The sequence below is a fragment of the Saccopteryx leptura genome, chromosome 6, assembly GCF_036850995.1.
Source record: "Saccopteryx leptura isolate mSacLep1 chromosome 6, mSacLep1_pri_phased_curated, whole genome shotgun sequence".
Taxonomy (NCBI): domain Eukaryota; kingdom Metazoa; phylum Chordata; class Mammalia; order Chiroptera; family Emballonuridae; genus Saccopteryx; species Saccopteryx leptura.
In genome coordinates this window covers 46,442,649-46,468,683 of record NC_089508.1, presented here as the reverse complement: position 1 = coordinate 46,468,683, position 26,035 = coordinate 46,442,649, and the positions used below count along the sequence as shown (strand labels likewise).

General features: G+C 36.7%; 1 protein-coding gene across 6 annotated transcripts in view; it reads right to left on the bottom strand.

Annotated features, from left to right (window-relative positions):
• The window catches only part of DDHD1 (DDHD domain containing 1), a 76,570-nt gene that overhangs the window by 32,112 nt on the left and 18,423 nt on the right, over positions 1–26,035 (bottom strand). For 2 of the 6 annotated variants that reach the window (XM_066343857.1, XM_066343858.1), the window contains exons 2-6: positions 15,900–16,073; positions 15,281–15,301; positions 7,919–8,020; positions 5,969–6,097; positions 3,901–4,048 (exon numbers count right to left, since the gene is read on the bottom strand). In XM_066343857.1, coding sequence (XP_066199954.1) covers positions 3,901–4,048; positions 5,969–6,097; positions 7,919–8,020; positions 15,281–15,301; positions 15,900–16,073 — 574 coding nt within the window. The remainder of the gene's footprint in view (positions 1–3,900; positions 4,049–5,968; positions 6,098–7,918; positions 8,021–15,280; positions 15,302–15,899; positions 16,074–26,035) is intronic. The other 4 variants (XM_066343859.1, XM_066343862.1, XM_066343861.1 and 1 more) reach the window with 2 other exon arrangements.

Below are 26,035 nucleotides of genomic sequence, written 5' to 3'. Positions count from 1 at the left end.
AAAGTATTATTTTAGTTGTGGGCTTGTAGATGCCCTTTATCAGACTGAGGAAATTCCCTTCTATTTCTAGTTAAAACGTGTTTATTTTTCTGTTTGCTCTGTTAATGTGGTGTAATACCCTTCTTGTTTTTTGAGAGAGAGAGAGTTAAAAGGTGGGGGAGGAGTGGGAAGCATCAACTCAGAGTAGTTGCTTCTTATATGTGCCTTGACCTGGCAAGTCCAAGGTTTCAAACCAGTGACTTTAGCATTTCAAGTCGATGCTTTATCCACTGCACCAACACAGGTCAGGCTGATTTATTTTTTATTTCCGAAGTGAGAAGTGGGCGGGGGTGGGGGTGGGGTGGGGGAGGCAGTCAGTCAGACTTCTGCATGTGCCCCACCAGGATCCACTTGGCATGTCCACCAGGGGGCGATGCTCTGCCCATCTGGGGCATTGCTCTGTTGCAACCAGAGCCATTCTAGCACCTGAGGTGGAGACCATGGAGCCATCCTCAGTGCCCGGGCCAACTTTGCTCCCATGGAGCCTTGGCTATGGGAGGGGAAGAGAGATAGAGAGGAAGGAGAAGGGGAAGGGTAGAGAAGCAGGTGGGTGCTTCTCCTGTGTGCCCTGGCCAGGAATTGAACCCGGGACTTCCACATGCCGAGCTGACGCTCTACTGCTGAGCCAACTGGCCTGGGCTGATTTTTTAAAATTTTGAACCAACTTTGCATTCTGGGGATAAATCCCACTTGGCACAGTATAAAATCCTCTTTACATGCTGCTGAATTCAGTATGCTGGTATTTCATAGAAGATTTTTGTATTCATAAGGGATATTTATTTTTATTCATAAGGAATATTACTCTATAGTTCCTCCCCCAACCCCCCGTGTGATGTCTTTATCTGGTCTTGGTATTTGAGTAATACTGGCTTCACAGAATGAGTTGGGAAGTCTTCTTTCGTCTATTTTTTGGAGAGTTTGTGAAGAATTGGTGCTAATTCTTTCAATATTTTGTAGAATGCACAGTGAAGTCATCTGGTTTGGGGCTTTTTTGTGTTTTTGGAAGAAAGTTTTTTGATTATTAATTCAAATGCTTTCCTTGTTAAAGGTCAGTTTGGATTTTCTATTTCTTGTTACTTATTACCTTATCAGTTTGGTAGTTTTTGTCTTCCTAGGAATTTGTCCATTTCATCTAGGTTATCTAATTTGTTGACATAGAATTGTGCACAGTATTCTCTTATAATCCTTTTGGGTTCTGTAAAATCCTGAATGAAAGAGGGTGTATTATTACTTTCATTCCTGATTTTAGTAATTTGAATCTTCTTTTTTTATTCTTGGTCAGTCTAAAGGTTCACTGTCTTTTGTGAATCTTTTCAAAAAACCATAAAAATATAGAGATCTTTTTCATTTGTTTTATACAAATGCATAGTTTATCATCATATAAATAGTTGCAATTTACCAACCAGCTTTTTACTGTTAACAGTTGAGTAGTTTCCTGTTACAAGCAAAGCTGCAATTAATAGCCTTGTGTATATATCTTTTTGTATTTTTGCTATTTTCTTTTTCTAAGATTTTTAAATTGATTTGAGACAGAAAGAGAGGGAAAGACAGAGAGAAACACTGATTTGTTGTTCCACTTATTTATGCACTCATTGGTTGATTCTTGCATGTGCCCTGACCAGGGATTGAACCTGCAACCTTCGTGTATCGGGATGATGCTGTAACCAACTGAGCAACCTGGCCAGTGCTTGCTCATATTACCTTTGATTCAGAAGTATGTTTGCTGGGTCAAAGGAGAAATGCATATATAATTTTGATAAGATATTGCCATTCTCTCTCTTCTACTGCTTTTCACTAGCAGTATGAAAATGTCTATTACTTACAGCCTGGCCAAAAAAGTATACTGTCTAATCTAATAGTCAAGAAGTGGAATCTTCTGTAATTTTATTACACATTTGATGAGCACGGTTGAGCTTTTCCTTTTCTAGGAACTGGCTGGCCACCTCTTTAGGCCATTTTTCTGTAAGGTGGTCAGACATAATTTAGTTTTAGAAGTTCTATATATGTTAGGGATATTAAATGTTCATCTGTGATATAAGTTGCACATGTTTTCCCTCAGTTTGTCTTATTTTATTTTTTTTCCATTTTTTTTGATATGATCTAATATTTATCAGTATTAGCTTACTGCCTCTGGAGTAAGTCATAGTTAGGACAGTTTTCTCCATTTCTAAAGTGTAGAAGAATTCAAACTCCCCTTAAACCTATTTTTAAATCCATAATACTTGTATGGTTTCATTTCTCACATTTAAATGTGATCCAACTGAAATTTATCTTAATGTGAGAAATGGATCCAATTTTATTTTTATCTATATTGTTATCTAGCTATCCCAACACTGTATGGTAAAGAGTCTTTCTTCATTTTTAATATATTTTAAAAGGCATTATTTATAATACAATACAGTTCACCCTGGAACAGCTTGGTTCTACTTATATGCAGATTTTTTCAGCTGACCCACATAGTCCTAATCCATGTTGTTCAAGCATCAACTGATGGTTGGGAATCTTCCTCCATGGACGGTCAACTGTAGTTATACACAGACTTTCAACTGCAAAAGAAATAAGATCCTTGTGCTGTTCAAGGGTCAACAGTAATATTTTATTGATTGTACTATATACAAAGTCAAAGTTGCCATTTTAAAAGGTCTAAATACATTCTGTGTTACCAAAAGGTAAATGTGCTTCCCTTATTTTATTTCTTATTCTTTATTGTGCTTCCTTTATTTTTGCTGAAAATAAAAATAATAGCCAAAACTTCAGACTTGGAAGGCAGGATCTCTTTTATTACCCATAGAGTCTAATACATTCCTTTTTTTTTAAAGTCAACAGTCTCTAGTAATAGTTACATAAACGTTTTGTAAGTCTGTCATCTTCTCAGATGTTCAGTTTTAATAAGTATAAATTTATACAAGAAATTTTTTTTAAGATTTGGATTATTCCACTCATTTATTTGTTTTGATATGTCATTATGACATAATAATTAGGAAATGATATATGTGTTATCATCTGAATTTACACAAAAAAGTTCATTTAGACTAGTGGTTCTCAGCCATAGACAATTTTTTTCCTCTAGAGCAGGGGTCGGGAACCTATGGCTTACGGGCCAGATGTGGCTCTTTTGATGGCTGCATCTGGCTTGCAGACAAATCTTTAATAAAAAAAAATAATAACGTTAAAAATATAAAACATTCTTATGTATTACAATCCATTCATTTCCTACCGCTCATATTCATGGTTGCGGGTGGCTGGAGCCAATCACAGCTGTCCTCCGGGACAACACCAAATTTTTATTGGATAATGCTTAACATACACAAGTTGTTGTATGGCTCTCATGGAATTACATTTCAAAATATGTGGCGTTCATAGCTCTCTCAACCAAAAAGGTTCCCGACCCCTGCTCCAGAGGATACTTTGTGATGTCTGGAAACATTTTTGGTTGTCACAACTAGGGATCTATTTGCATCTAGTGGTTAGACATCAGGGATGTTGCTAAATATCTTAGAACTCATAGGCTAGCCACCCCCAATAAAGAATTATCTAATCAAAAATGTCAATAGTGATGAAGCTAAGGAACCCTAATTTTGAATTATAAACTCAGAAACACTACATTTGCTTAAAATACTGTCCTTTTCTACTTTAAACTGACACAATTCTATACTTCAAGCATGACTATCATAGTTCTCAAATGCTCATGTAAGTAGATACTGATTAGGCAAGTAGGCATGTCTGCTGGATCACTTGGCAGTGATTATTTAGAGTGGCTCTTAAAAGGAAGGAAAGAAAGATGGAAATATGAAAGAAGATAATGAAGAACAAAGTTTGGATTCTATACTATATGGAGAATGTATTCATCAAAGAACTCACATGGCCGTATTTTTGATAATTCTTCCTTGGTCCATCTTCTGCCCAATGCCATGCACAACAAATACAATATGGGTAGTCTGTGATGGCTTGTCTTCTAATGTGGCTTCTTCTACATAACCTCTATGAAGTCTGGTCCCACTACTGGATGCTGTAGAAAATTATGATTCTAAATTCACTGTTTATTTCAAAAACAGCATTCTAATAATATAGTAAAATAAAAATGAGGCCCAGTTTGTTCAGTGGATAGAGCATCAGTCCAATGTTTGGATATCCCAGGTTTGACTACTGGTCAGGGCACTCAGAAGTGACCATCTGCTTCTCCCTCGCTCCCTCTCCCCATTCTCTCCCTCTTTCCCTCCCGCAGCCATGGCTCGAATGGTTCCAGCGTTGGCCCCAGGCACTGAGGATGGCTCACTGGTTTGAGCACTGGCCCCTGACGAGGGTTGCCAGGAGGTAGGTTCCCGGATGGGGTACATGTGAGTCTGTTTCTCTATCTCCCCTCCTCTCACTTAAAAAAACAAAAAAGAAGAAAATATTACAAGAAATTTTCATGGGGTTGGGAAGGGATAAAATTTGTAAGATGATGCATACTGACTGGCTTTGATAAAAAGTGCTACATTGGTCAGAACATCAAACCAGAAACCATAAGGAAAAAAAAAAGGAAAAGGAAAGAAAAATAAAAATAAAGGAAGGGAGGGAGGGAAAAATTGGACACATAAAAATGACTTCCCTATATAAAAAAACACCATGAAGCAAAAATAAAAGGTGAATGACAGAAAAATTTTACAAAATAGGATGGACAATAAGTTAATTACTTGAGTATACAAAGAGAGCATACTTACCAAGAAGTGAAAACAACTATTCAAGGAGCAAAGTAAGCTAAAGATATACAGTAATTCACAAAACAAATACAACAAATGAACATAAGATATGCAACCACTGCTGTTATCAAAGAGATTAAAATAAAAAAATGGGATAATAAAAATAATATCAGACCTGACAAAAAATTTTTTAAATGTATTTTTTTGAAAAATTTTATTCACTTAAGAGAGGTGGGGGGAGAGAGAGGGTGACAATGAGTAAGATAGAGATAGAGATAGAGATAGAGAGGGGGAGGAGCAGGAAGCTCAACTCCCATATGTGCCTCGACCAAGCAAGCCCAGGGTTTTGAACTGGTGACCCCAGCATTCCAGGTCAATCCTTTATCCATTACACCACCACAGACTAGGCCTTAATTTTACTTTTTGATAATGCTCTCATATCTTCCCCAGGTACCATTCCCTCTTTCCTTTCTTTTAGTCAAACATCTTTAAGGAGTTGTCTACTAACCCTGCCCCCATTTCTCCACCTTGTACTTAAGCTTCAACCAAGGCCACTCTGGCTTCTGCCCCATCAATCTAGCTACCGTATTTTCCCATGTATATATATAAGACGACCTTAATTTTGGGGCCTGAAATTTGGAAAAAAAATGTATTACATAAAGTTATTGAACTCAAGTTATATTCATCATAAAATTCATACAACTCCTCATCACTGTCAAAACTTCCATCTATTAGCTTGTCCTCCTCTGTGTGAGATGATGAATCACTGTCTTCAACAATGAGCGCAAAAACAAGCACAAAAAAGTGGGAAATGCAAGTAAAATAATCTACAACCACTGTATAAGACGCACTCAATTTTTAGACCCCAATTTATTTTGAAAAAGGGTGCATCTTATACATGGGGAAATACATAAAGTCACAAATGACCTCCATTTCATTAAGTCCAATGGAAAAATTTCAGTCTTCATCTTCCTTAATACTATGTTTCAATTGCTTTGTTTTATTTTCACACTAGTACCTCATGTTTGACTGCTTTAATATCTTAAGAAGTATAAAAGGTAATTATTAATATTGTCAGATCATTCTAAATATATAATTATTCACTGATGAATACAAGTCAACTCAGTCACCTTAGTAAAATTTGCAATGTTTAAATATACTAAAAATAGAATTTGATATTCTGAATATAAAAGAAAAAGTCAGAATTCCCCAAATTTTGATATATGATAGTAATACTCAACAATTACCTTTAGAAAATCCCAGTTTTTGGGTAACTGTTCTTGCAATTTTTGACGTTGTTGCATCACTATAAAGATATACTTCATCCATACTGTGCCAGTCCACGTGGTTTCGGCTCAACTTGAAACTATGAACAGCTGTTACAAAAGGAAAAACTAACTTGAAGGTTTCCAAGACAAACTTTATTTGTGTGAAAAATTATAATACACAGATTTTTTAATCAATATTTGAACTTAGTTCAATAAAAAACTATTTCATTGAAACACATTGATGTGAAGCAAATGATAGAAACTTTTATTTTCTAAATGATTAACCATATTATAGGGTATGAGAACTTGTTATAACATGGAATAAGTGGTTTAACTACCATAATGTTAACCTCTAACATGTAATTAATGTGTTGTGATGATTAAAGTACTGCTTTCCCAAGTGATGTACCAGTCTTCAGGTCTAAGAGACATAAACCTTCCTTAATAATTTTGATACATTGAAGTTCCATTACTTCTCTTGATTTTAATTTTGGATCTGTAAAAATTTTACTCAATGCAAAATAAAACAAGACTCAGAGGGGAAAAAAATACCTTTAAACTGGTAAGAAAATAATTTAATTTATTAGAATATAAGGTATTTTTGGAATGGATATTAAACCCAATTATCACTGTATACTGCTTACCAGAACAGAAATCCAAAGTTGAAAGATGTTTTAATAAGAAATTAAAGAAAAATTTTTTCTCTAATATTCAAATTAGTATGGTTATTGCATTTCTATAACTGCGGTACGCTTAGTAAAAGAGCTCAAAAAAAAATATTAAACCCTATACTCTAGAAATACATAAACTCTGAGAGGCAGGGGCTATATCTTGATCATTTGGTATCATTAGCACCAAACACAGTGTCCTAACACAGTGCCTGACATGTATCACAAATTTAGCAATGTTTGTGAAAACAATGAATCAAGAAAATTGTCATAACCTCACCAATTCATAATTTGATAATTCTTATATTTTGAAAAACTTAAATGTTACTTCTCTATCTCTGGTATAGAAGTAAGAAAAATTCACATACCCATATTCAAGAAAACCAGGCACCTTAAAATCATTATGCCTGATTTATATTCTTAAAATCCTCTTTAAGCAAAATATTATCTCCCATTATATATAAAGAAACAGATATAAAGAGATTAAGTGACTTGATACAAAGCTAGTTACTAGCACAATGATCTTTTGATTTGAAGATGGGCTGAAGATAACCTCAAGCAATATATGAAGGAATATAGCCTTGACTAAGATCTAAGATCCTAAGCCATTTTTATGAAAACCTGTCTCCTACTAGAATATACAGAAATGTAAATCCATTCCAGGAAAATGTGCTTCTTAGTGGTTACAAATGTAATTCAATTCATATTTAATTTATCTGCCAGGACCCATTACTAACATTGAACATAAGACCAAGATGGAATTAACACAAACAAACATTAGTAATACCTTTAGTTCCAAAGAAAACATACAAATTCAGCTTTTTAAATAAAAAACTTTTCATTAAAAAAAATTTTTTTGCATAACAATTATTTACTTTTCTAATTCTATGCCCAATCTAAGCCACTATTTTAAGCCTTTTTATCTAATGTTTCTAAACCAAATTTTTGTTAAAATAGTTTTGAGCAACATATGGTTAAAACACTATACAACAAGATCAAGGTGTTAAGAGAATAGTGTTAGGCCAACACAATTTCCTTCTTAATAGGCAAACTTCCCATTACTGAAGTATACACATTATTTACAAATGTTTATACCACTTATAATTAATACTAAACAAAATAGCATATATACATTTCTATGCTTTAAATAGTATCACTAATAATTTCTGTGCTTTAAAAACAACTGAGTGCTCTAAATGCAACTAAATGCTATAAACCGGGACTATAACTACATGGAGAAATAAAACTACAATTACTGTACCTTGGGAACGCTTTCGCTTAAGACCTGCCGCATCTGTACTCTCCTTATATCCTCTCCATTTGAACAGAGAAGGGAGGGAGAAGGGAGGAGGGTGGTAGACAACTAAGAAAGCAAAAACACTGAGCTTCAAAGTAAATTTTAAATGAGGTTTGCTATTTTGCCTTTTTTACTGTATTAACTTTAAAAGATGGGTTGTATTTGACAAACATTATTCTAAATGCTTTATTTATATAATTTGTAATTAAAAGTCAGTAGAACAAAATATTAGTTTAATATTTATCAAATACATGCTCTACTTTTACTGAAAAAAGGCAAATGATATATACATTTATCAATTAAAGACAACTGTGCCACCATTTTTAATGTCTCTGCATAGATTGAATTGAAAAAATAGAGCAAGGCACTTTTGTATGTGCTGGAGATTTATAATTCCTGTCTTTACAATACTAAGGTTATTTAATCTCACCAAATTTGTGACTAAGACAGGTAACAGCTGCTGTGCAAACTGATAATGCAATAAATAACATTACATATCTAATGCAGCTTTCCTGAGAAGATACCACAATATACATTCTGCTAGATGCTTTAGATTACTGAAATATAATGGGGCCTCCTATAGAAACACATCTTTCTCACAACTCTGTTCAAGTCGCTAAAAGACTTTTAAAAATGAAACAAAAACAAAATCAAATTTGAAGCTCTATTTCTGAGTTATTAACGATAAAATAATAAAAAATACTTATTAGTGATGGAATAATAAAAAAAGATGATTAGTAAATATATATGCTGTGATATCTTGAAAGCATGAGACAGACTGTACAGAGTAAAGCTAGTCATGGGTTTGATATTTGGCAAATCAGTAGATAATCGTCAAGTCAACATTTCCACTGTCAAATATTGCTAGTTATACATTTTTAACATTTTTTATATTTTAAGTAAGCAATTATTTTAAAATCTACTTGAACTTGAACCTTACAAATCAATTTCTCAACAGTTCAGTTAATGAACCACAGAACCTTATGACTTAGTTCAAATTTATGTTCTAATACATTTGATTTCCACCCTCATTCCCTTCTACATTAATGTGACATTCAAAAGTTAAATACTGCACAAATATGAAAATATTTAATTTCTGTTATATATATAGTACCAGACAACTGTGTGATCACCATTTTTAACGTCCATTGCATGTACAAATGAAGTATACTGAAAGATTTGTACAAGAAATGTCATTAAGAAATGCTTACAAGGGCCTGACCAGGTGGTGGCGCAGTGGATAGAGCGTCGGACTGGGATGTGGAAGGAACCAGGTTCGAGACCCCGAGGTTGCCAGCTTGAGCACGAACTCATCTGGCTTGAGCAAAGCTCCCCAGCTTGGACCCAAGGTCACTGGCTCGAACAAGGGGTTACTCGGTCTGCTGAAGGCCCGCGGTCAAGGCACATATGAGAAAGCAATCAATGAACAACTAAGGTGTTGCAACGAAAAACTGATGATTGATGCTTCTCATCTCTCTCCATTCCTGTTTGTCCCTATCTATCCCTCTCTCTAACTCTCTCTCTGTCCCTGTAAAAAAAATAAATAAATAAATAAAATTAAATTAAAAAAAAAAAAAAAAAAGAAATGCTTACAAGGCAATTAGATGGCTTTAAAAAGCTACAGACTAGGATTAAACACTGGGTAGTAATGTCAGGATTATAGAAACACTTCATTGTCATAGAAGGGTGGAAAAAATGTTTCTTCCTTCATGTGTCTTCTGGTCAGTTACTGAGAAGAGATGTAAAACTTGTACAAAACATTTTTAAACAACAAAATTCATTAGGAAAAAGCTAACATATCAAGTAGATCAAATAAGCATAGTTCTGAGCCTATTACTCAAAGAAACAAAGCCTAGATTTTCTAAGTCTACTAGTAAAACTAACATGAACCAATTGCATACCTACTAAAAGAGAACTAATGGGAAACATAAGGACTATTTAACTAAACTTTAAAATTATGCAAATGCTTTCAGAAAGCTAGTAAAGATACAAAAATGAAAGGCTTTCTTTTCTAAAGGAATAGCATAAATTAGGAATTGAAAAAGAGAAGCATATTTATTTAAAACATTTATACAAAATTAAATAGATACGGTTTTTACCTTCTCAAATTTAATTCTTATTTTCACTTGAAAGTCATTTGCTCTATTTGTTTCAACATCCTGTTAGCATAGGGAGCTTGATTTTTTTCAAACCAAAGCACAGATCCAAATAGGGATCACAGTAAAAAGAAATTCAAGTGCCAGAAAGCATTACTCTTTTTCTAAGATAAAAATTTTAGTTAGAAATTCTTATGATATGTTAGCAAAAGTATATATAAACTCAAAATATATGTAAAAGTGCTAACTTTTTAGATGCTAACATTTAATAAAACTTTTCTTTTATATATTAAAGTCCTAAACAGAAATGAAAGATTTAAAGTATAAAATATAGTATTTCTTCACTATAGCATAAATCATGTCTTCTTTTTTTTGTTTTTTTTTTTGTTTTTTTTTTAAGTGAGAGAGAGAGAGAGGCAGAAATAGAGAGACAAGAAGGAAGAGAGATGAGAAGCATCAACTTGTAGTGGCAGCACTTTAGTTGTTCACTGATTGCTTCTCATCTGTGCCTTGACCAGGCGCCTCCAGGAGAGCCAGCGAGCCCTTGCTCAAGCCAGTGACCTTTGGGCTCAAGCCAGCGACACTGCATCATGTCAATGATTCCATTCTCAAGCTGCAACTCTGTGCTTAAGCTGGTGTTCTTGGGGTTTTGAACCTGGAACCTTACCACCCAGGTCAACACTCTATCCCCTGTGCCACCACCAGTGAGGCTATAATTCATGTCTTAAAGAAACTTTCTTTAGTATATAATTCTGAAATCAAAAGAATATCAAAATAGGCGGTTGCTGATGACATACTAATTCCTAGAATGGAACAACTCAGTAACTTTTCCCTTTATATAAATTGGCAATCTGGATAACCTCAACTTTTGGGGAAGAAGCAGGCATGCACATCTCAAACCTGCCAAATGTAATGAGAAAACTCCTGGCAATCTTCTTGGATCTCAGAGATATTGTTAGATAAATTTATAAAAATTAAATAGTAGCTAAGAAATAGACCAGGGAATTCTCTAACCAGCTCCCCTGCCCCAGTCTTTTTGACTTTTGAAATTCTATACTGATATTTAGATATCCTTACCCAGCAACAGTGATAGGAATGAATACAATCTTACATGCCACATTGTTAAATGTTATAAATCTTTACAGATCCATCAGCACCTGTGCTGTCACAGTACCCCAAATTAGCTTAAATAGTAAAACATTGATTTTTAAACTTTCAACCCATCTAACATATTGATAGTGTGACTCTTGCAGATAGCATACAGTTGGGTTCTGCGTTCCTAACAAATCTGCCTTTTAATTGGGTTGTTAGTTCACTTATACGTATTTACTATAATTATTGATATGGATAAATTTAGGTCTATAACTTCCCATTTGTCTTCCCTTTGTTCCATCTGCATAGTTTGTTATTTTTTCATGGTTTTGTTGTTTTTACTATTTATTTTAATTCTTCTACTGTCTTTTTATTTTTTTATTTTTAAAATTTTTTTATTTTTATTTTTGTATTTTTCTGAAGCTGGAAACGGGGAGAGACAGTCAGACAGACTCCCGCATGCGCCCGACCGGGATCCACCCGGCATGCCCACCAGGGGCGACGCTCTGCCCACCAGGGGGCGATGCTCTGCCCATCCTGGGCGTCGCTCTGCCGCGACCAGAGCCACTCTAGCGCCTGGGGCAGAGGCCAAGGAGCCATCCCCAGCGCCCAGGCCATCTTTGCTCCAATGGAGCCTTGGCTGCGGGAGGGGAAGAGAGAGACAGAGAGGAAGGCGGGGGGGGGGTGTGGAGAGCAAATGGGCGCTTCTCCTATGTGCCCTGGCCGGGAATCGAACCCGGGTCCCCCGCACGCCAGGCCGACGCTCTACCGCTGAGCCAACCGGCCAGGGCCTGTCTTTTTATTTTTAAAAAAGCCTTATTACAGAATAACTTTAGACTTACAGAAAAGTTGAAAAAGTATATAGTTACCATATATCCTTTATCCAGCTTCCCCTAATGTTAGCATACCCATAGTACAATTGTGAAAATTAAGAAATTAACATTAGTACAATACTATCAACTGAAATATATAGACTTTATTCAGATTTCTCCACTTTTCTTACTAATGTCCTTTTTCTGTTCTGAAGCCCAATCCAGGTACCATGGGTGCATTTTGTTGTCATGTTTCCTTAGCCCTCTCTAAGCTGTGACAAATTCCTTAATCTTTCCTTGTTCTTCATGACATCAAGATCTTAAAAAATATTTGTTTTATTAAGGTATAATGGACAAATAACATTAAAGTGTACACTGTGGTGATAATATACATTGTAAAAGGATTCCGTCCATCTAGTTAATTATGACCATGACAATTTGGAAGGGTGCTGCTCAGTTATTTTGCAGAATGTCCCTCAAATTGAGTTGATCTATTTTCTCACGAATAGATTGAGATTATGCTTTTTTTTTTTTTTTTTTTACCAGAGTGAGGTACAGAACTAACCCTTTTAGCTGAACTGTTTTTTTTTACTGATTCCTGCTTAATATAGATAAACCATAAAATGGGTAAAACACTAATTTATTATAAGGCTCAATTATTTACAAAATTACTTATTCAAAGGCCTAATTTTATTTGTTTGATTCATCCACAGTGAAACTAGGCTTTGATTTGTTTAGCTGTTAGATAAATGTCTTGTAGCTTAGGAGATGAGGTGAAAAGATAATTAATTAAAAAAAAATAAAATTTAAAGGATCTAAATCACAAATTTCTGTGTGCTAAAAATGTATGCTAAACTTTCATCAATCTATTTAATTCAACACTTACTTTGACATTGTAGTAAAATTAATAAGAAGAAAATATTAAACATATCTAATATACTTGTGGCAATAAATACCTTAACCAAAATATAGATAAGGTCAGAGAGAAAAGGAATTACTTTATTTTACTGTCTTTTAAGGCAAGAACTCTTTAGTTTCTTAAAAATTCCCCACAGCACTTAATAAGAGTTTCTTAAATATATTTTTAAATGTTTTCAATTATGAAATGGGATTTTACTCACTTGAATAACCCCACTGTACTATAATCACCAACTGTTTATTCCAAATCTCCCTCAGAATGTGTAATAGGCACTATCCACTGTGTACCCCGTATTTACTCTTTGTTCTCATCTGCAGGCTTGTCTTCCCCCATAGGCTTCAAATCCCATGAAGGTAAAACCCCGTCTATTTATTTCACATTTCACAAAAGTGCTTAGCACATAGTACTATCTGTACATGAAAGCATTCAAAACCTCCTAATAACAAGAATCAAGGCTTTATCATATATAGGTGAGAAAATTTAGGTTGAAAAGATCTTGCATTAATAAAATATAAAATTTCAGAAGACTGGAGGTAAGAAGCAAAATAAAAGATGTAATATTTTTTGTCTTTGTAGTTGGGATAAATTTGAGTTGTTTTTCCAACAATGGTAGCTTTTTTTTTTTTTTTTTTTTTGTATTTTTCTGAAGCTGGAAACGGGGAGAGACAGTCAGACAGACTCCCGCATGCGCCTGACCGGGATCCACCTGGCACGCCCACCAGGGGGCGATGCTCTGCCCCTCCGGGGCGTTGCTCTGTTGCAACCAGAGCCACTCCAGCGCCTGGGGCAGAGGCCAAGGAGCCATCCCCAGTGCCCGGGCCATCTTTGCTCCAATGGAGCCTCGCTGCGGGAGGGGAAGAGAGAGACAGAGAGGAGGGAGAGGGGGAGGGGTGGAGAAGCAGATGGGCGCTTCTCCTGTGTGCCCTGGCCGGGAATCGAACCTGGAACTTCTGCACGCCAGGCCAACGGTCTACCACTGAGCCAACCGGCCAGGGCCCCAACAATGGTAGCTTTTTGGTAAGCAAATATTCTTTCCTTAAGACCAGTGATAATTTTCAAATACACTACCAAACTTCCCATAATCTTCAAAGTCTAATGTCACATCTTAACACATAAATGTATATTGTACATATACTGAATAACAAATAAAATGGTTGGAAATTTATAACAACAGTATACATACCGAACTGAACTTACAATGTTTGTTAATAATAAAGCATATTGATGATTTACCTATATGCTATTGTATATTTTAAAAAATAAATTTTTCTTCTAATGAATTTCAAAAATCATTTTGAAATATTACAACATAAAAGTGTTTTAACAGTTTATTCCTGTTATTACTACTTAGAATTTTAGCAGTTAGTGTATATCCTTAAGGCTAGGGAAAATATTATTATAATATCCAAGATTGATACTCTAGAATAGACACATATGCTCAAAGGCATAATGAAAAGCTACTCATACAAATAAACCATGTTGTTTATCAGATTTATGTGAATGACTGACTCAGAAAATTAGGGCACTTTGAAAAAAACTGAAGTATCCTGTTACATTTAACAGTTTAATAGGAAGTAGAAGTAAAGAGGACATGTAAAATTTTAGGTTTTACTGTAATAGAAATAAGATTCAAAGTAGATGGAATCTAGAGATGAAACCAAGCTGATGATAAAATTCCACAGGATGAAATGGCAGGTAGAAAAAAATGCTTTGAACACAGATTGAGAATGAACTGCTTTTTATAGATTGATATGTGAAAACCTTGACTTTGAATTTTACATTGAAATAAGTACATATATGACTCTGTAGGTTAGGAAAATGAGGTATTTAAAATTCCTCGAGTATGATATCTAGCAAGTAATAGACAAGTTTTGTTATATACATTTGTTAGATTTAATTGCCAATTTATTCAGAAAGCACAACTTTCCTCAGTTACATAGACTTTTAATCAACTAGAAACTAGATACAGAAGGTGCTTTTAATTTGGTATAAATTAAATTATACAGTTTCCTTGCCTCTATGTGTGTGTGTGTGAGTGTGTGTGTAAGTTCAGGGAGAGATAAAAAACAGAAAAAAGTAGAAGAGAGAAAAGACTTGAAATATTGCTAACAATAAAAAAAAGCCAATTTAAAGCTTACTGTTTTGCCATTAATTATGTTACATAAACCATTACTTTCAACCATATCATTCATTTCTTTCAAGCTGCATTCTGTGAATTACTTGATCAATATTGAGTTTTTCTACTTTGGAGATGTTTAAGAGAAGGAAAAAAATATCACTTAATTCACTAGATTTATTAAGGCTTGCCAAAAAACCTCCCCAATAAAGGCAAGCATGAATGAGGAAATGCTTAAAAAAAAATCAGAGAAATCTACAAATTTTAATGCACCTATACTGTTATACTCACCAGAATAGTTGATCCCACTGCCTGCAGTAAATGGAACAACAGAAATATTTTTAACTTGATCATATATTTTGAATTTTACTCAAGATCAGACATAACAAAAGATAGTAATCTTGGCTACCATATAAATATTTAAACTACTGCAAACATATGCTGAATAAGGAAATGTAAGAAGCAGATTGTTTAGAATTAAAAGTTGATATGGTTATTGATATGGAGACATCGAAGAAATACACACAAAAATTAAAGTTTTTCTTAAACTTCAAGAACTAACCATAAAATATTAACAAAATGGCTCTTTTGATATAATGACAATGAATTTTTTGTAAGTTCAATTTTCTTTGATAACTAAAAACTATTGAAAAGATTGAACTCAGAGTGCATTACAAATATTTATCATTTATAGTAAATCATGTTATGCCACTAAACATACACATTAAGTTAAATAAAAATTGAGATAGTTCAGAAATTCAGACATTTAAAATTATCAAATATTTAAAATAATATTAGTTTTATAAATTCTAACACTCCTAAATTACTACGTCAAACTTAGAAACAACTCTGAACTTTATCAATAACTTACTTGGTTTAAGAGCATATTAAATGTATTAACTGGTCTTACCATCTTTTCCATCTATGGATTTTGACACTTCAATATCAAAATTTTCTTGCATCTGATGACCTCTAAAACAGTTGAGATGTTCTTGCTCAATTAAATTACTTTCTTCTTCCTCTAGAGGTTGCCAAGTACCATCAATAAACCACTGTCCACGCATTACTGGTATTTTATCAGCCTCTAAAGAGAAATAGCAGAATTACACATTTTAGGATCCAAGTTCCCATAAAGAGACGTACTAATTATAATTTTATATTTTACTACTGCTGTGGCAAAAAGAGATTTTCATGACTAAAATTTTAAATTTCAAGACAGAATATAATTTTTTTCAGCATATAATTAAAAAAATGTTTATTTTACTTATTTTAGAGAGAAGAAGGAAGAGAGCAAAAGACAGGAACCATGGATCTGTTCCTGTATGTGCCCTGACCAGGTATCGAACCAGTAACTTCTGTGCTTTGGGGCGATTCTCCAAAAAAATGAGGTATCTGGTCAGGGCACAGCATTTAATTTATTTATATTAAATATTACACATAAAAGTTACTTTGACATTAGAAAGGTAGATGAGCAGTCATCTATGTTATATATAACTGAGGTACTGAGTAGCCAAAATTAGTAGGCTAAGGGGTTAACACAAATTTCATGCAAGGCTGCTGCTGAAAGTTCCAATATATTAGAAAATATTGATTTAAAACTCTCAAAAGTAGTTTAGCAATAATGTTTGTGGTAGGGTATTGCACTTTTTAGGGCTACCTTAGAGGTTATAGGCTCCCAGTTACTATACCAGAATAACTGAAACCTTTAATTATAGTAAGTTCCTCAATTTTTAGAAAAATAAGAGAAAAATTTCTTGAATAACTAAATAATTTTTGATTAAATATTGTTCCTGTAAGCCTAAGATTTTTACTTGCTCTTTATTTATTTAAATAAACTGTCAGTCAACCTATCTAGAATTCTTTAATATTTTAAAAAATAAAGCAAAAATAAAATGGAAATAACAAAGCCCTAACAATAAAGGGCAGAACGAAACAAATGAGCTTAATTATGTAGTGAGTTGATAGTTTAACCACATATACAGAAATTACTTCAAATAATTTATTTAAAGCCTGACCAAGCAGTGGTGCAGTGGACAGAGTGTTGGACTGGGGTGCAGAGGACCCAGGTTTGAAACCCCAAGGTTGCCGGCTTGAGCGCGGGCTCACCAGCTTGAGCATGGGGTCACTGTCTTGAGTGTGGGATCAAAGAATGACCCAATGGTCTCTGGCTTGAGCCCAAAGGTTCCTGGCTGGAGCCCAAGGTTGCTGACTTGAGCAAGGGGTCATTGGCTCTGCTGTAGTCCCCTGGTCAAGGCACATATGAGAAAGCAATCAATAAACAACTAAGGTGCCACCACGAAGAATTGATACTTCTTATCTCTTTCCCTTCCTGTCTGTCCCTTTCTGCCCTTCTCTCTGTCTCTGTCACACATACACACAAACATTTAAAACAGTAATTTGTACATACAGATTAGGATATATATTATGGACAAAAATGCAATCATATCAAACCCTTTATAGTATTTAGTTATAATTATTAATAATTTTATATTGATATTGTTAATTTGAAACTAAGTTAAAATGATTATATTAACTTTGTTAATATCATTAGGAACCAAGGTTTTTAGAAAAAGAATAAAAGAGACACAGATAGATATAAAAGTCAAAGAAGGGCCCTGACTTGGTAGTTCAGTTGGTTAGAGCATCATCCCAATATGCCAAGGTGGTGGGTTCAGTCCCTGGTGAGGGCACATACAAGAATCAAAAATAAGTGAAACAACAAATTGATTCCCTTCCTTCCCTCCCTCCCTCCCTCTCTCTCTAAAATATATAAACATTTTTAAAAAGTCAAAGAAATAAAAACAGTATAATTTTAAATTTCAATTAAAAATGTCACCATAAACTAATGATGCATATTCTCTTTTAAAAATGTCCTAAGCTTTGTTTAATGATAAGGCCTAGAAATAGAGACCAATCTAGTATAAGTAAGCACTCCTGACATAAAGATTGTGATTTTTAAAATATCATTTCCTAGTGGTAGAGCATCAGCCTGGTGTGCAGGAGTCCTGGGTTCGATTCCCAGCCAGGGCACACAGGAGAAGCGCCCATCTGCTTCTCCACCCCTCCCCCTCTCCTTCCTCTCTGTCTCTCTCTTCCCCTCCCACAGTCAAGGCTCCATTGGAGCAGAGTTTTTGGCCCAGGCACTGAGGATGGCTCTGTGGCCTCTGCCTCAGGCGCTAGAATGGCTCTGGATGCAATAGAGCAACACTCCGGATGGGCAGAGCATCGCTCCCTGGTGGGCATGCCGGGTGGATCCCGGTCGGGCGCATACAGGAGTCTGACTGCCTCCCCATTTCCAACTTCAGAAAAAAATACAAAATAAATAAATAAATAACATATCATTTCCTATTTAAAGAACCCAAGAATCCTTGAAGAAATGGCCAATTTCAGGTTTGAGATAGGAAATCAACAGATGGTCCTGAGACATCTTGTACAGACTTGTACTATGATGCATTCAAAATCCATTGTGTTTTTATTTCTTCTTGCATTATTCTATACAGCTGGCCCTTGCACAACATGAGTTTGAACTGTGTGGGCCCACTTATACACAGATTTTTAAAAGTACAATAAATGTACTCTTTCTTCCTTATAATTTTTTTTTTTTTTTTTTAGCGTGAGAGAAAGAGAGAGAAAGAGAGACAGGGACAGTCAGGCAGGAAGGGAGAGAGATGAGAAGCATCAACTCATAGTTGTAGCACCTTAGTTGTTCATTGATTGCTTTTGACAGGGAGGTGTGGCTCTAGGTGAGCCAGTGACCCCTTGCTCAAGCCAGAGACCTTGGGCTTCAAGCCAGTGACCTTCGGGCTCAAGCCAGCGACCTTAGGGTTTCGAACCTGGGTCCTCAGTGTCCCAGGATGATGCTCTATCCACTGCGCCACCACCTGGTCAGGCCCTTATAATTTTAATAAAATTTTCTTTAGCTTTTTATTGTAAGAACACAAGTATATAATATATATGACATATAAAATACGTGTTAATCAACTGCTTATGTTACTAGTAAGGCTTCTCATCAACAGTAGGTTATGAGTAGTCAACTTCTGGTGAGTCAAATTACATAAGGATTTTTAACTGTGTGGGGTCAACATCTCTAATCTCCAGGTTGTTTATGAATCAACTGTATTCTGCTATAGCAATTTTGCTATATTTAGGTGTTTGCTCTTATTTGATACATAAGATACTAAAAAATATTATAACATCATTGTGAATTACCGTGGGCTTAAGCCAGAGACCTTGGGCTTCAAGCCAGCAAACCCTGGGCTCAAGCCAGCGACCATGGGGTCACATTTATGATCCCATGCTCAAACCAGCGACCTGCGCTCAAGCTGGTGAACCTGTGCACAAGCTGGATGAGCCCGTGCTCAAGCGGGCGACCTCTAGGTTTCGAACCTGGGTCCTCTGCATCCCAGTCCGATGCTCTATCCACTGTGCCACCGCCTGGTCAGGCCGTTGTATATTGTTTTTGAGAGGTAAGATGTACATTTACTTTTTAAAAATTAGTAAGGTGATCTTAGTTTCCCATAGGAAGCCAAGAAAAAAAAATCTGTCTTTAAAATTTAATACTAGTTTTGCCTTGGCCGATGGTGCAGCTGATAGAGCATCGTCCCAGAGTGGTCAGGTCACTGACTTGATCCTGGGTTGCCAGCTCGACCCCAAGGTCATCAGTTCAGTTCAAGCCCAGTCAGGGCATGTATGAGAAGCAATCAACAGGTACACAAGGAAGTGAAAAGAGGTGATACTTCTGTCTGTCTGTCTCTCTCCTTTCTCCCCTCCTCTTTCTCTCTGAAAAAAAAATTTTTTTAATAGTTTTACTAATCTTTAAAAATCTAATAGTTTATGACTTAGAGTTCATTGTTCTGGATCAATCTGTCCATGGTTGGCCCTTTTAACCTCTACGTTTCAGTTTTTCTCTAATTTTTGTAAAGTTTCCCTTGGGTTATGGTTTAAAAATTACTTCTGTCAGCCTTGGCCAGGTAGTTCTGTTGGTTAGAGTATTGTCCTGATACACCAAGGTTGCAGGTTTGATCCTCAATCACAGTACATACAAGAAACAAGCAATGAATACATAAATAAGTGGACCAACAAGTTGATGTTTAATTCTCTTTCTCTTTTCCTCTCTCTCTAAAATCAATAAATAAATTAAAAAAATTAAAAATTAGTTATGTTTGTTTGATTTCTCTTTCTTCTTCAGGGGCTCTAATTATTATAAGTATATTAGGTCTTCTTTTGCCTTTATTGCATTTCAACCATCTCTTCTCTGAAGCTCTTTATGTATCTCATTTTCATTCTTTTGGTTGTTTTCCTTATTTTCTTCAATGCCCCTTACATGAACATCTCTAGTAGTATGTCCACAAGTTTGAGGATATTTTATTTGGTTGGGGTGTTATAATACAGTTTCCTTTTGTTTTGTGTTTGTTTTGGGGAGAATAACTTTTTCTGAATTCCTCTTGAAATAGTTTTGTATGGCATTAATTTCTATTCCCGAGCATTTTATAGATAGAGTTCTTAGTTTCAGAGTGTCTGCTTCTGCAGGTTATTAAGAACAGCGTCTTGAATGGATGAGTTTGTGGTGATAGTCAGTGCGTGGGGATGGAATTTGTGTGCCTGTTTCTATTTCATTTCCCCTAAGTCCCTAACGTTTCCCCTCCCTCCTTTCTTCTCACTGCCACAGCTCCAAGGGGCACCATACTTTATCTTTTCTTCCAGGAGGAATGTTTCCCTGGTGTCACTTCTTCTGGTTCCTCTCACTTTCGCACACCTCCCTTCAGCTGGTGCTTTGAGTTACTAAGTCCAGGTCTATGCTCTTATTTTGCCAGTTGTGTGGGGGAAGTTTTCTTTCTGAGGGTGATTTTGTTAGTGCTTCATTTTAACCACACTCTTCTTTTTCACCATCTTTTAAGCCTTTCCTTGCCCCATTCTTCAGACTCAGAGGTTTGTAGCAGCAATAGGAACTGTTGTTCCTATTTCCTGTTTTTTACATACAGGTAATTTAAACTTCATGGTATTGTCTGTCTTGTAGTAATTCTGAAAGTGTGAGTTATGCATCATTTGTGTGTGTGTGTGTGTGTGTGTGTGTGTGTGTGTGTGGTCCTTTCTGGTCTTCTGGCTTTTAGGGAGGAGACATGGAGAGATTTAGATTTAGACAACTGCCATTATCTTCCAGAACCAAAAGCTCATCTCACATAATCTTAACAGTGATCTTAAAAGATAGCTATTAATTATCCTAGTTTTACAAATGAGTAAGCTGAGTCTTAGTGAAACTAAATAACTTGCCCTGATGCACACAGCAAAGTAACATGAGAACCCAGAGTCCAACCAAAGTTTGACTCTAAAGTTCACTCAAGCTTTTCCTACTACACAATGCAACCTATATTCTCAAACAGGGAAAGTCCCACTTACCCTCTCTCCACGAAATACAACCCATTTAGTTGTGTTGGTAATTTCAAACTAGTATGGGAACTTTTATATTGCCAGTCTAATATGAGACTTACAAACCAAAGCCAACCATCCCTCCCCACAAAAACCATAGAAATTTAAAAAAAACAGTAAAACAAGTTTATAGCAAACATCTGCATTCCCAACTCTTTTCTTGTCTTGAGTTTAATTTAAACATGTATTCTTTTGATAGATGTTTTGGGAGCTTTACCTAAGCTTTATATTCTAGCAGTATCCTGTCAAGTATGATACTGGTTCAGGCCTTTATCTTGAACTCCAGACCAAACATTCAACTGCCAATTAAACATCTCCTAGTAGATAATCAACGGTTGCCAGAGTGGCAAATAGTTAGGAAAGATATTTGGTTCTGGCAGAAAACAAAATAAAACAGAACAGAACACAAACTGCACTTGTATCCTCTATTATAGCAACCGTGTACTGACAGTATTCAGCTAGTCATCCAAGAAAGAAATCTGGGAGTCATCCAAGATGCCTCCTCCTCAAATGCTTCTTACAACACCTGGACGCTATGTCCTGTTTATCATCTCTCCTAAATCACCCTCATCCCTTATACTCATCAGGCCTACAGTCAATGCCTGAGTTCACACTCATCATTTCTACCTGTTTTATTTCAGAAACTTCCTGTTTAAACTTACATCTCTAGCTTCAGTTGTATGACTCTCACCACCACTACCAAATGCCCACTTACAAGCATGTGTATGTATATGTACATGCACACACACACACACAGATTCCCCTATCTTACTTTCTCCTCTTCAGACACCCAATCCACCTTTTCTAGAGTTGTCAGAGAACCTTTCTAAGATACTACAAATCATATTATCCCAATATGTTAATTCTACTATGGCTCCTCACTACGCTCCAGATAAAACTCTCAGCTTCTTAGGATGGTTAATAAGCTCTTTATGAACTTTTCTTGGAATACCTCTTCATATATTGATGCTACTTTAGGCATTTTTTCCCCATCTAATATCTGAAGGTCTACCATGAACCAGGCACTAGAGCTGGCTCAGGGATATGTCAGATAATGGTAATGGCCCCTGTGCTTTCCATGTCAACAAGGACAGTTCCTTGAATGTGTTATGCCGAGTTGGACTTCTGTATCCTGTATTCTGGTTCCTTTTATTTGGAATGCTCTTCCCCATTTTCTTCATTTAGCTCATTCTTTTATTTATCTCTTTCAGGAAGCCTTTCATCATTGCCCCTTCTCTGTGATTCCAATGAATTATTGATAATTCTGCACATAGCTATCAGTTTTTATATTACTGAATTATAACTGTTTATTCTTCTTCACTTCTCTGGGATCCCTGGATACAAGTGCAATGTTTCTAAAAGATAAGTACCTGTCATAAAGTATGGTTTCAACACAGGGATGTTGAATGTTGCTGAACAAGATATATCTCATTCCACATTACCCCACTGCTTGGTAGGTTTGGTAGACTGAGCACTTTCCTTAGTGCTCCAAAGTGGGCCTTCAGTTTGAGTGGGCTTGCCCATCTGCTCAACTTGGTTTATGCTGCAGGGTATATCACCCATTAACATTCTATTTTCTGATAATTACCTGATTCAGAGGAAAAAGTCTATTTTCAAGAATAAAAAAAGAAAAGATGGGGAGGTAAACATTTTGTTAAAAGATGACACATACAGGAAAGAGCACAAATGGCAAGCATACTGCTCAATGGCTTTTTACAGGTTAATCTTTAGTTTATTTTTTAATAATCATATAATGGAATCATATAGTATTTACTTTTTTATTTGGCTTTTATGGCTTAGCACTATGCCTATAAAAGCCAGCTACAAAGAAGGGATTCTTTTTATGGTTTAACTACTTGCCAGATTAGCAGGTGAGCATTAGATAGCTGTGAGCTATGTCCTTGGTCTAGCTACTTCTACCATTAAAACAATTGTAAATAATAAAAACATCAGCCAACGGCCCTGTCCGGTTGGCTCAGTGGTAGAGCGTCAGCCTGGCGTGCAGGAGTCCCGGGTTCGATTCCTGGCCAGGGCACACAGGAGAAGCGCCCATCTGCTTCTCCACCCCTCCCCCTCTCCTCCTCTCTGTCTCTCTCTTCCCTTCCCGCAGCCGAGGCTCCATTGGAGCAAAGATGGCCCGGGCGCTGAGGATGGCTCTGTGGCCTCTGCCTCAGGCGCTAGGATGGCTCTGGATGCAACAGAGCGACACCCCAGATGGGCAGAGCATCGCCCCCTGGTGGGCATGCCAGGTGGATTCCGGTCGGGCGCATGCGGGGAGTCTGTCTGACTGCCTCCCTGTTTCCAGCTTCGGAAAAATGCAAAAAAAAAACAAAAACACCAGCCAACAAATCCTTAAAGATATGCTATAACAGCTGTTAAGTCATCAAGTCAATAACTGATCTCCACAGAGACTAACCTAAATGGGCTGTCAGTCATATAAATGAAGAAACCTCAATTTTGGACTGTAGAAGACTGTTCCCCCCCCCTTAATATAGACATCTTTTTCACCCTGGCTCAGCCTCCAAATACCCTGTGCCAGGCTGCCTTCATACCTATACCTATGCAACCCACCTTGAGCTCTGACATCCCACAATAAGCCATCATCCCTTGTGGCTGCCCTCCTCATCCCAGGTGGCCTCTATTATCCCATACTAGGCTGCTTCTTATGTGGATACCTCTTCACTCAACCCCATACCAGACTGTCCCTACTGCATGGGAGGAAGAAAAGAGAGAAGGGCTAGTGTAGTAGTTCTTAACCTAGGATGGTTTTGTTTCCCAGGGGACATCTGGCAATCTTCAAAGACATTTCTCATTGTCATAACTGGAAGGTGTGGTAGTAGTGCTACTGGGATCTAGGCCAGGGATGTTGCTAGACATCCTATAATACATGGAATAACTCCCCCCACTCCGCCTAGCAAGAATAAATTATCTGACCCAAAATGTCAACAGTGCTGAGGTGGAGAAGCTCCAAGCTAGAAACACCTTTTAAAACCTAAATAACACTGCCTGACCAGGTGGTGGAACAGTGGATAGAGCGTTGGACTGGTATACGGAAGACCCAGGTTCGAGACCCCGAGGTCTGCCAGCTTGAGCGCTGGCTCATTGGGTTTGAGCCCAAGGTCGCTGGCTCGAGCAAGGGGTCACTCAGTCCGCTGTAGCCCCCCAGTCAAGGCACATATGAGAAATCAATCAATGAACAACTAAGGAATCACAATGAAGAATTGATGTTTTTCATCTCTCTCCCTTCCTGTCTGTTTGTCTCTATCTGTCCCTCTCTCTGACTCTCTCTCTCTCTCTCTCTCTCTCTCTCTCACACACACACACACACACAAAACCAAAAAAACAAAAACAAAACCGAAATAACACTGGTAACTTTTCAGAGTAATTCTAGAAATATAGACATTTTGTAAAAAACAAAAAATTATTACAGTATATTTTAACAATTGTTCTATTTTATTATTAGTTACTGTTGTTCGTCTCTTAGTATGCCTAATTTATAAATTAAACTTTATCATCAGTATATAATATGTATAGGAAAAAACAGTATATATAGGTTTTAGTACTACACATTTGTGGTTTCAGGCATGCACTGGGAGCCCGGGAGTATATTTCTCAGGATAAAGGGGAATTCTGCCTAATGGCATCCACACTGGAACATTAAGCTCTTCCTGCCTGAGGGCCTTTGAACAGGGTCACATGCTCTACCAGGTTCTAAAGAAGCCTGCTGACCTTCAGACTCAAATGAGGATTTCGCCTCAATAGATTCTGGACTTGCCAGCTTCCTTATAATCTACTTTATTGTCTTGACTGATACATTCAGAAGAAATAAATTTCACATATTTTGGAAGAAACTGCTAGATGCCCATCCTCCTATCTATTATTCTACCCTCATTCCTTGTAACAGAATACTTTATTTAGGGCAGCAATATGCTCAATTAAAAGACTTCCTATGGCCCTGGCTGGTTGGCTCAGTGGTAAAACATCAGCCTAGCATGTGAATGTCCCAAGATTGATTTCTGGTCAGGGCACACAGGAGAAGCACCCATCTGCTTCTCTACCCCTTCCCCTCTCACTATTTTCTTTCTTTCTCTCTCTCTCTCTCTCTCTCTCTCTCTCACTGTTTCCTTTCCCTTTCTCTCTCTCTCTCTCTCTCTCTCTCTCTCTCTCTCTCTCTCCTGCAGCCATGGTTCCGTTGGAGCGGGTTGGCCCCAGGCACTGAGGATGGCTTCATGGCCTTCGCCTCAAGCGCTAAGAAGAGCTCGGTTGCAAGCATGGCCCCAGATGGAGAGAGCATCACCCACTAGTGGGCTTGCTGGGCGGATCCCAGTTGGGGTGCATGCGGGAGTCTGTCTCTTTGCCTCCCTAACTCTCACTGAATTAAAAAAAAAAAGACTTTCTAATCTCCTGTGCAACTAGGTTTGGTTATATAATTGAATGTGGGTAAAAGGATCCAGCAGAAATTACTGGTGGTACAACTCTGACCTTCTCTTCTTTATTTTCTGTCACCTTATGTCTTGAAGGTCCTGAAACTCTCTTGATTTTAGAAAGGAAGGGAGAAATGGAAAGAGGAAGGGAAAGGGAGGGGGAGGGAAGAAGAAGGAGAGAGGGAGAGAGAGAGAA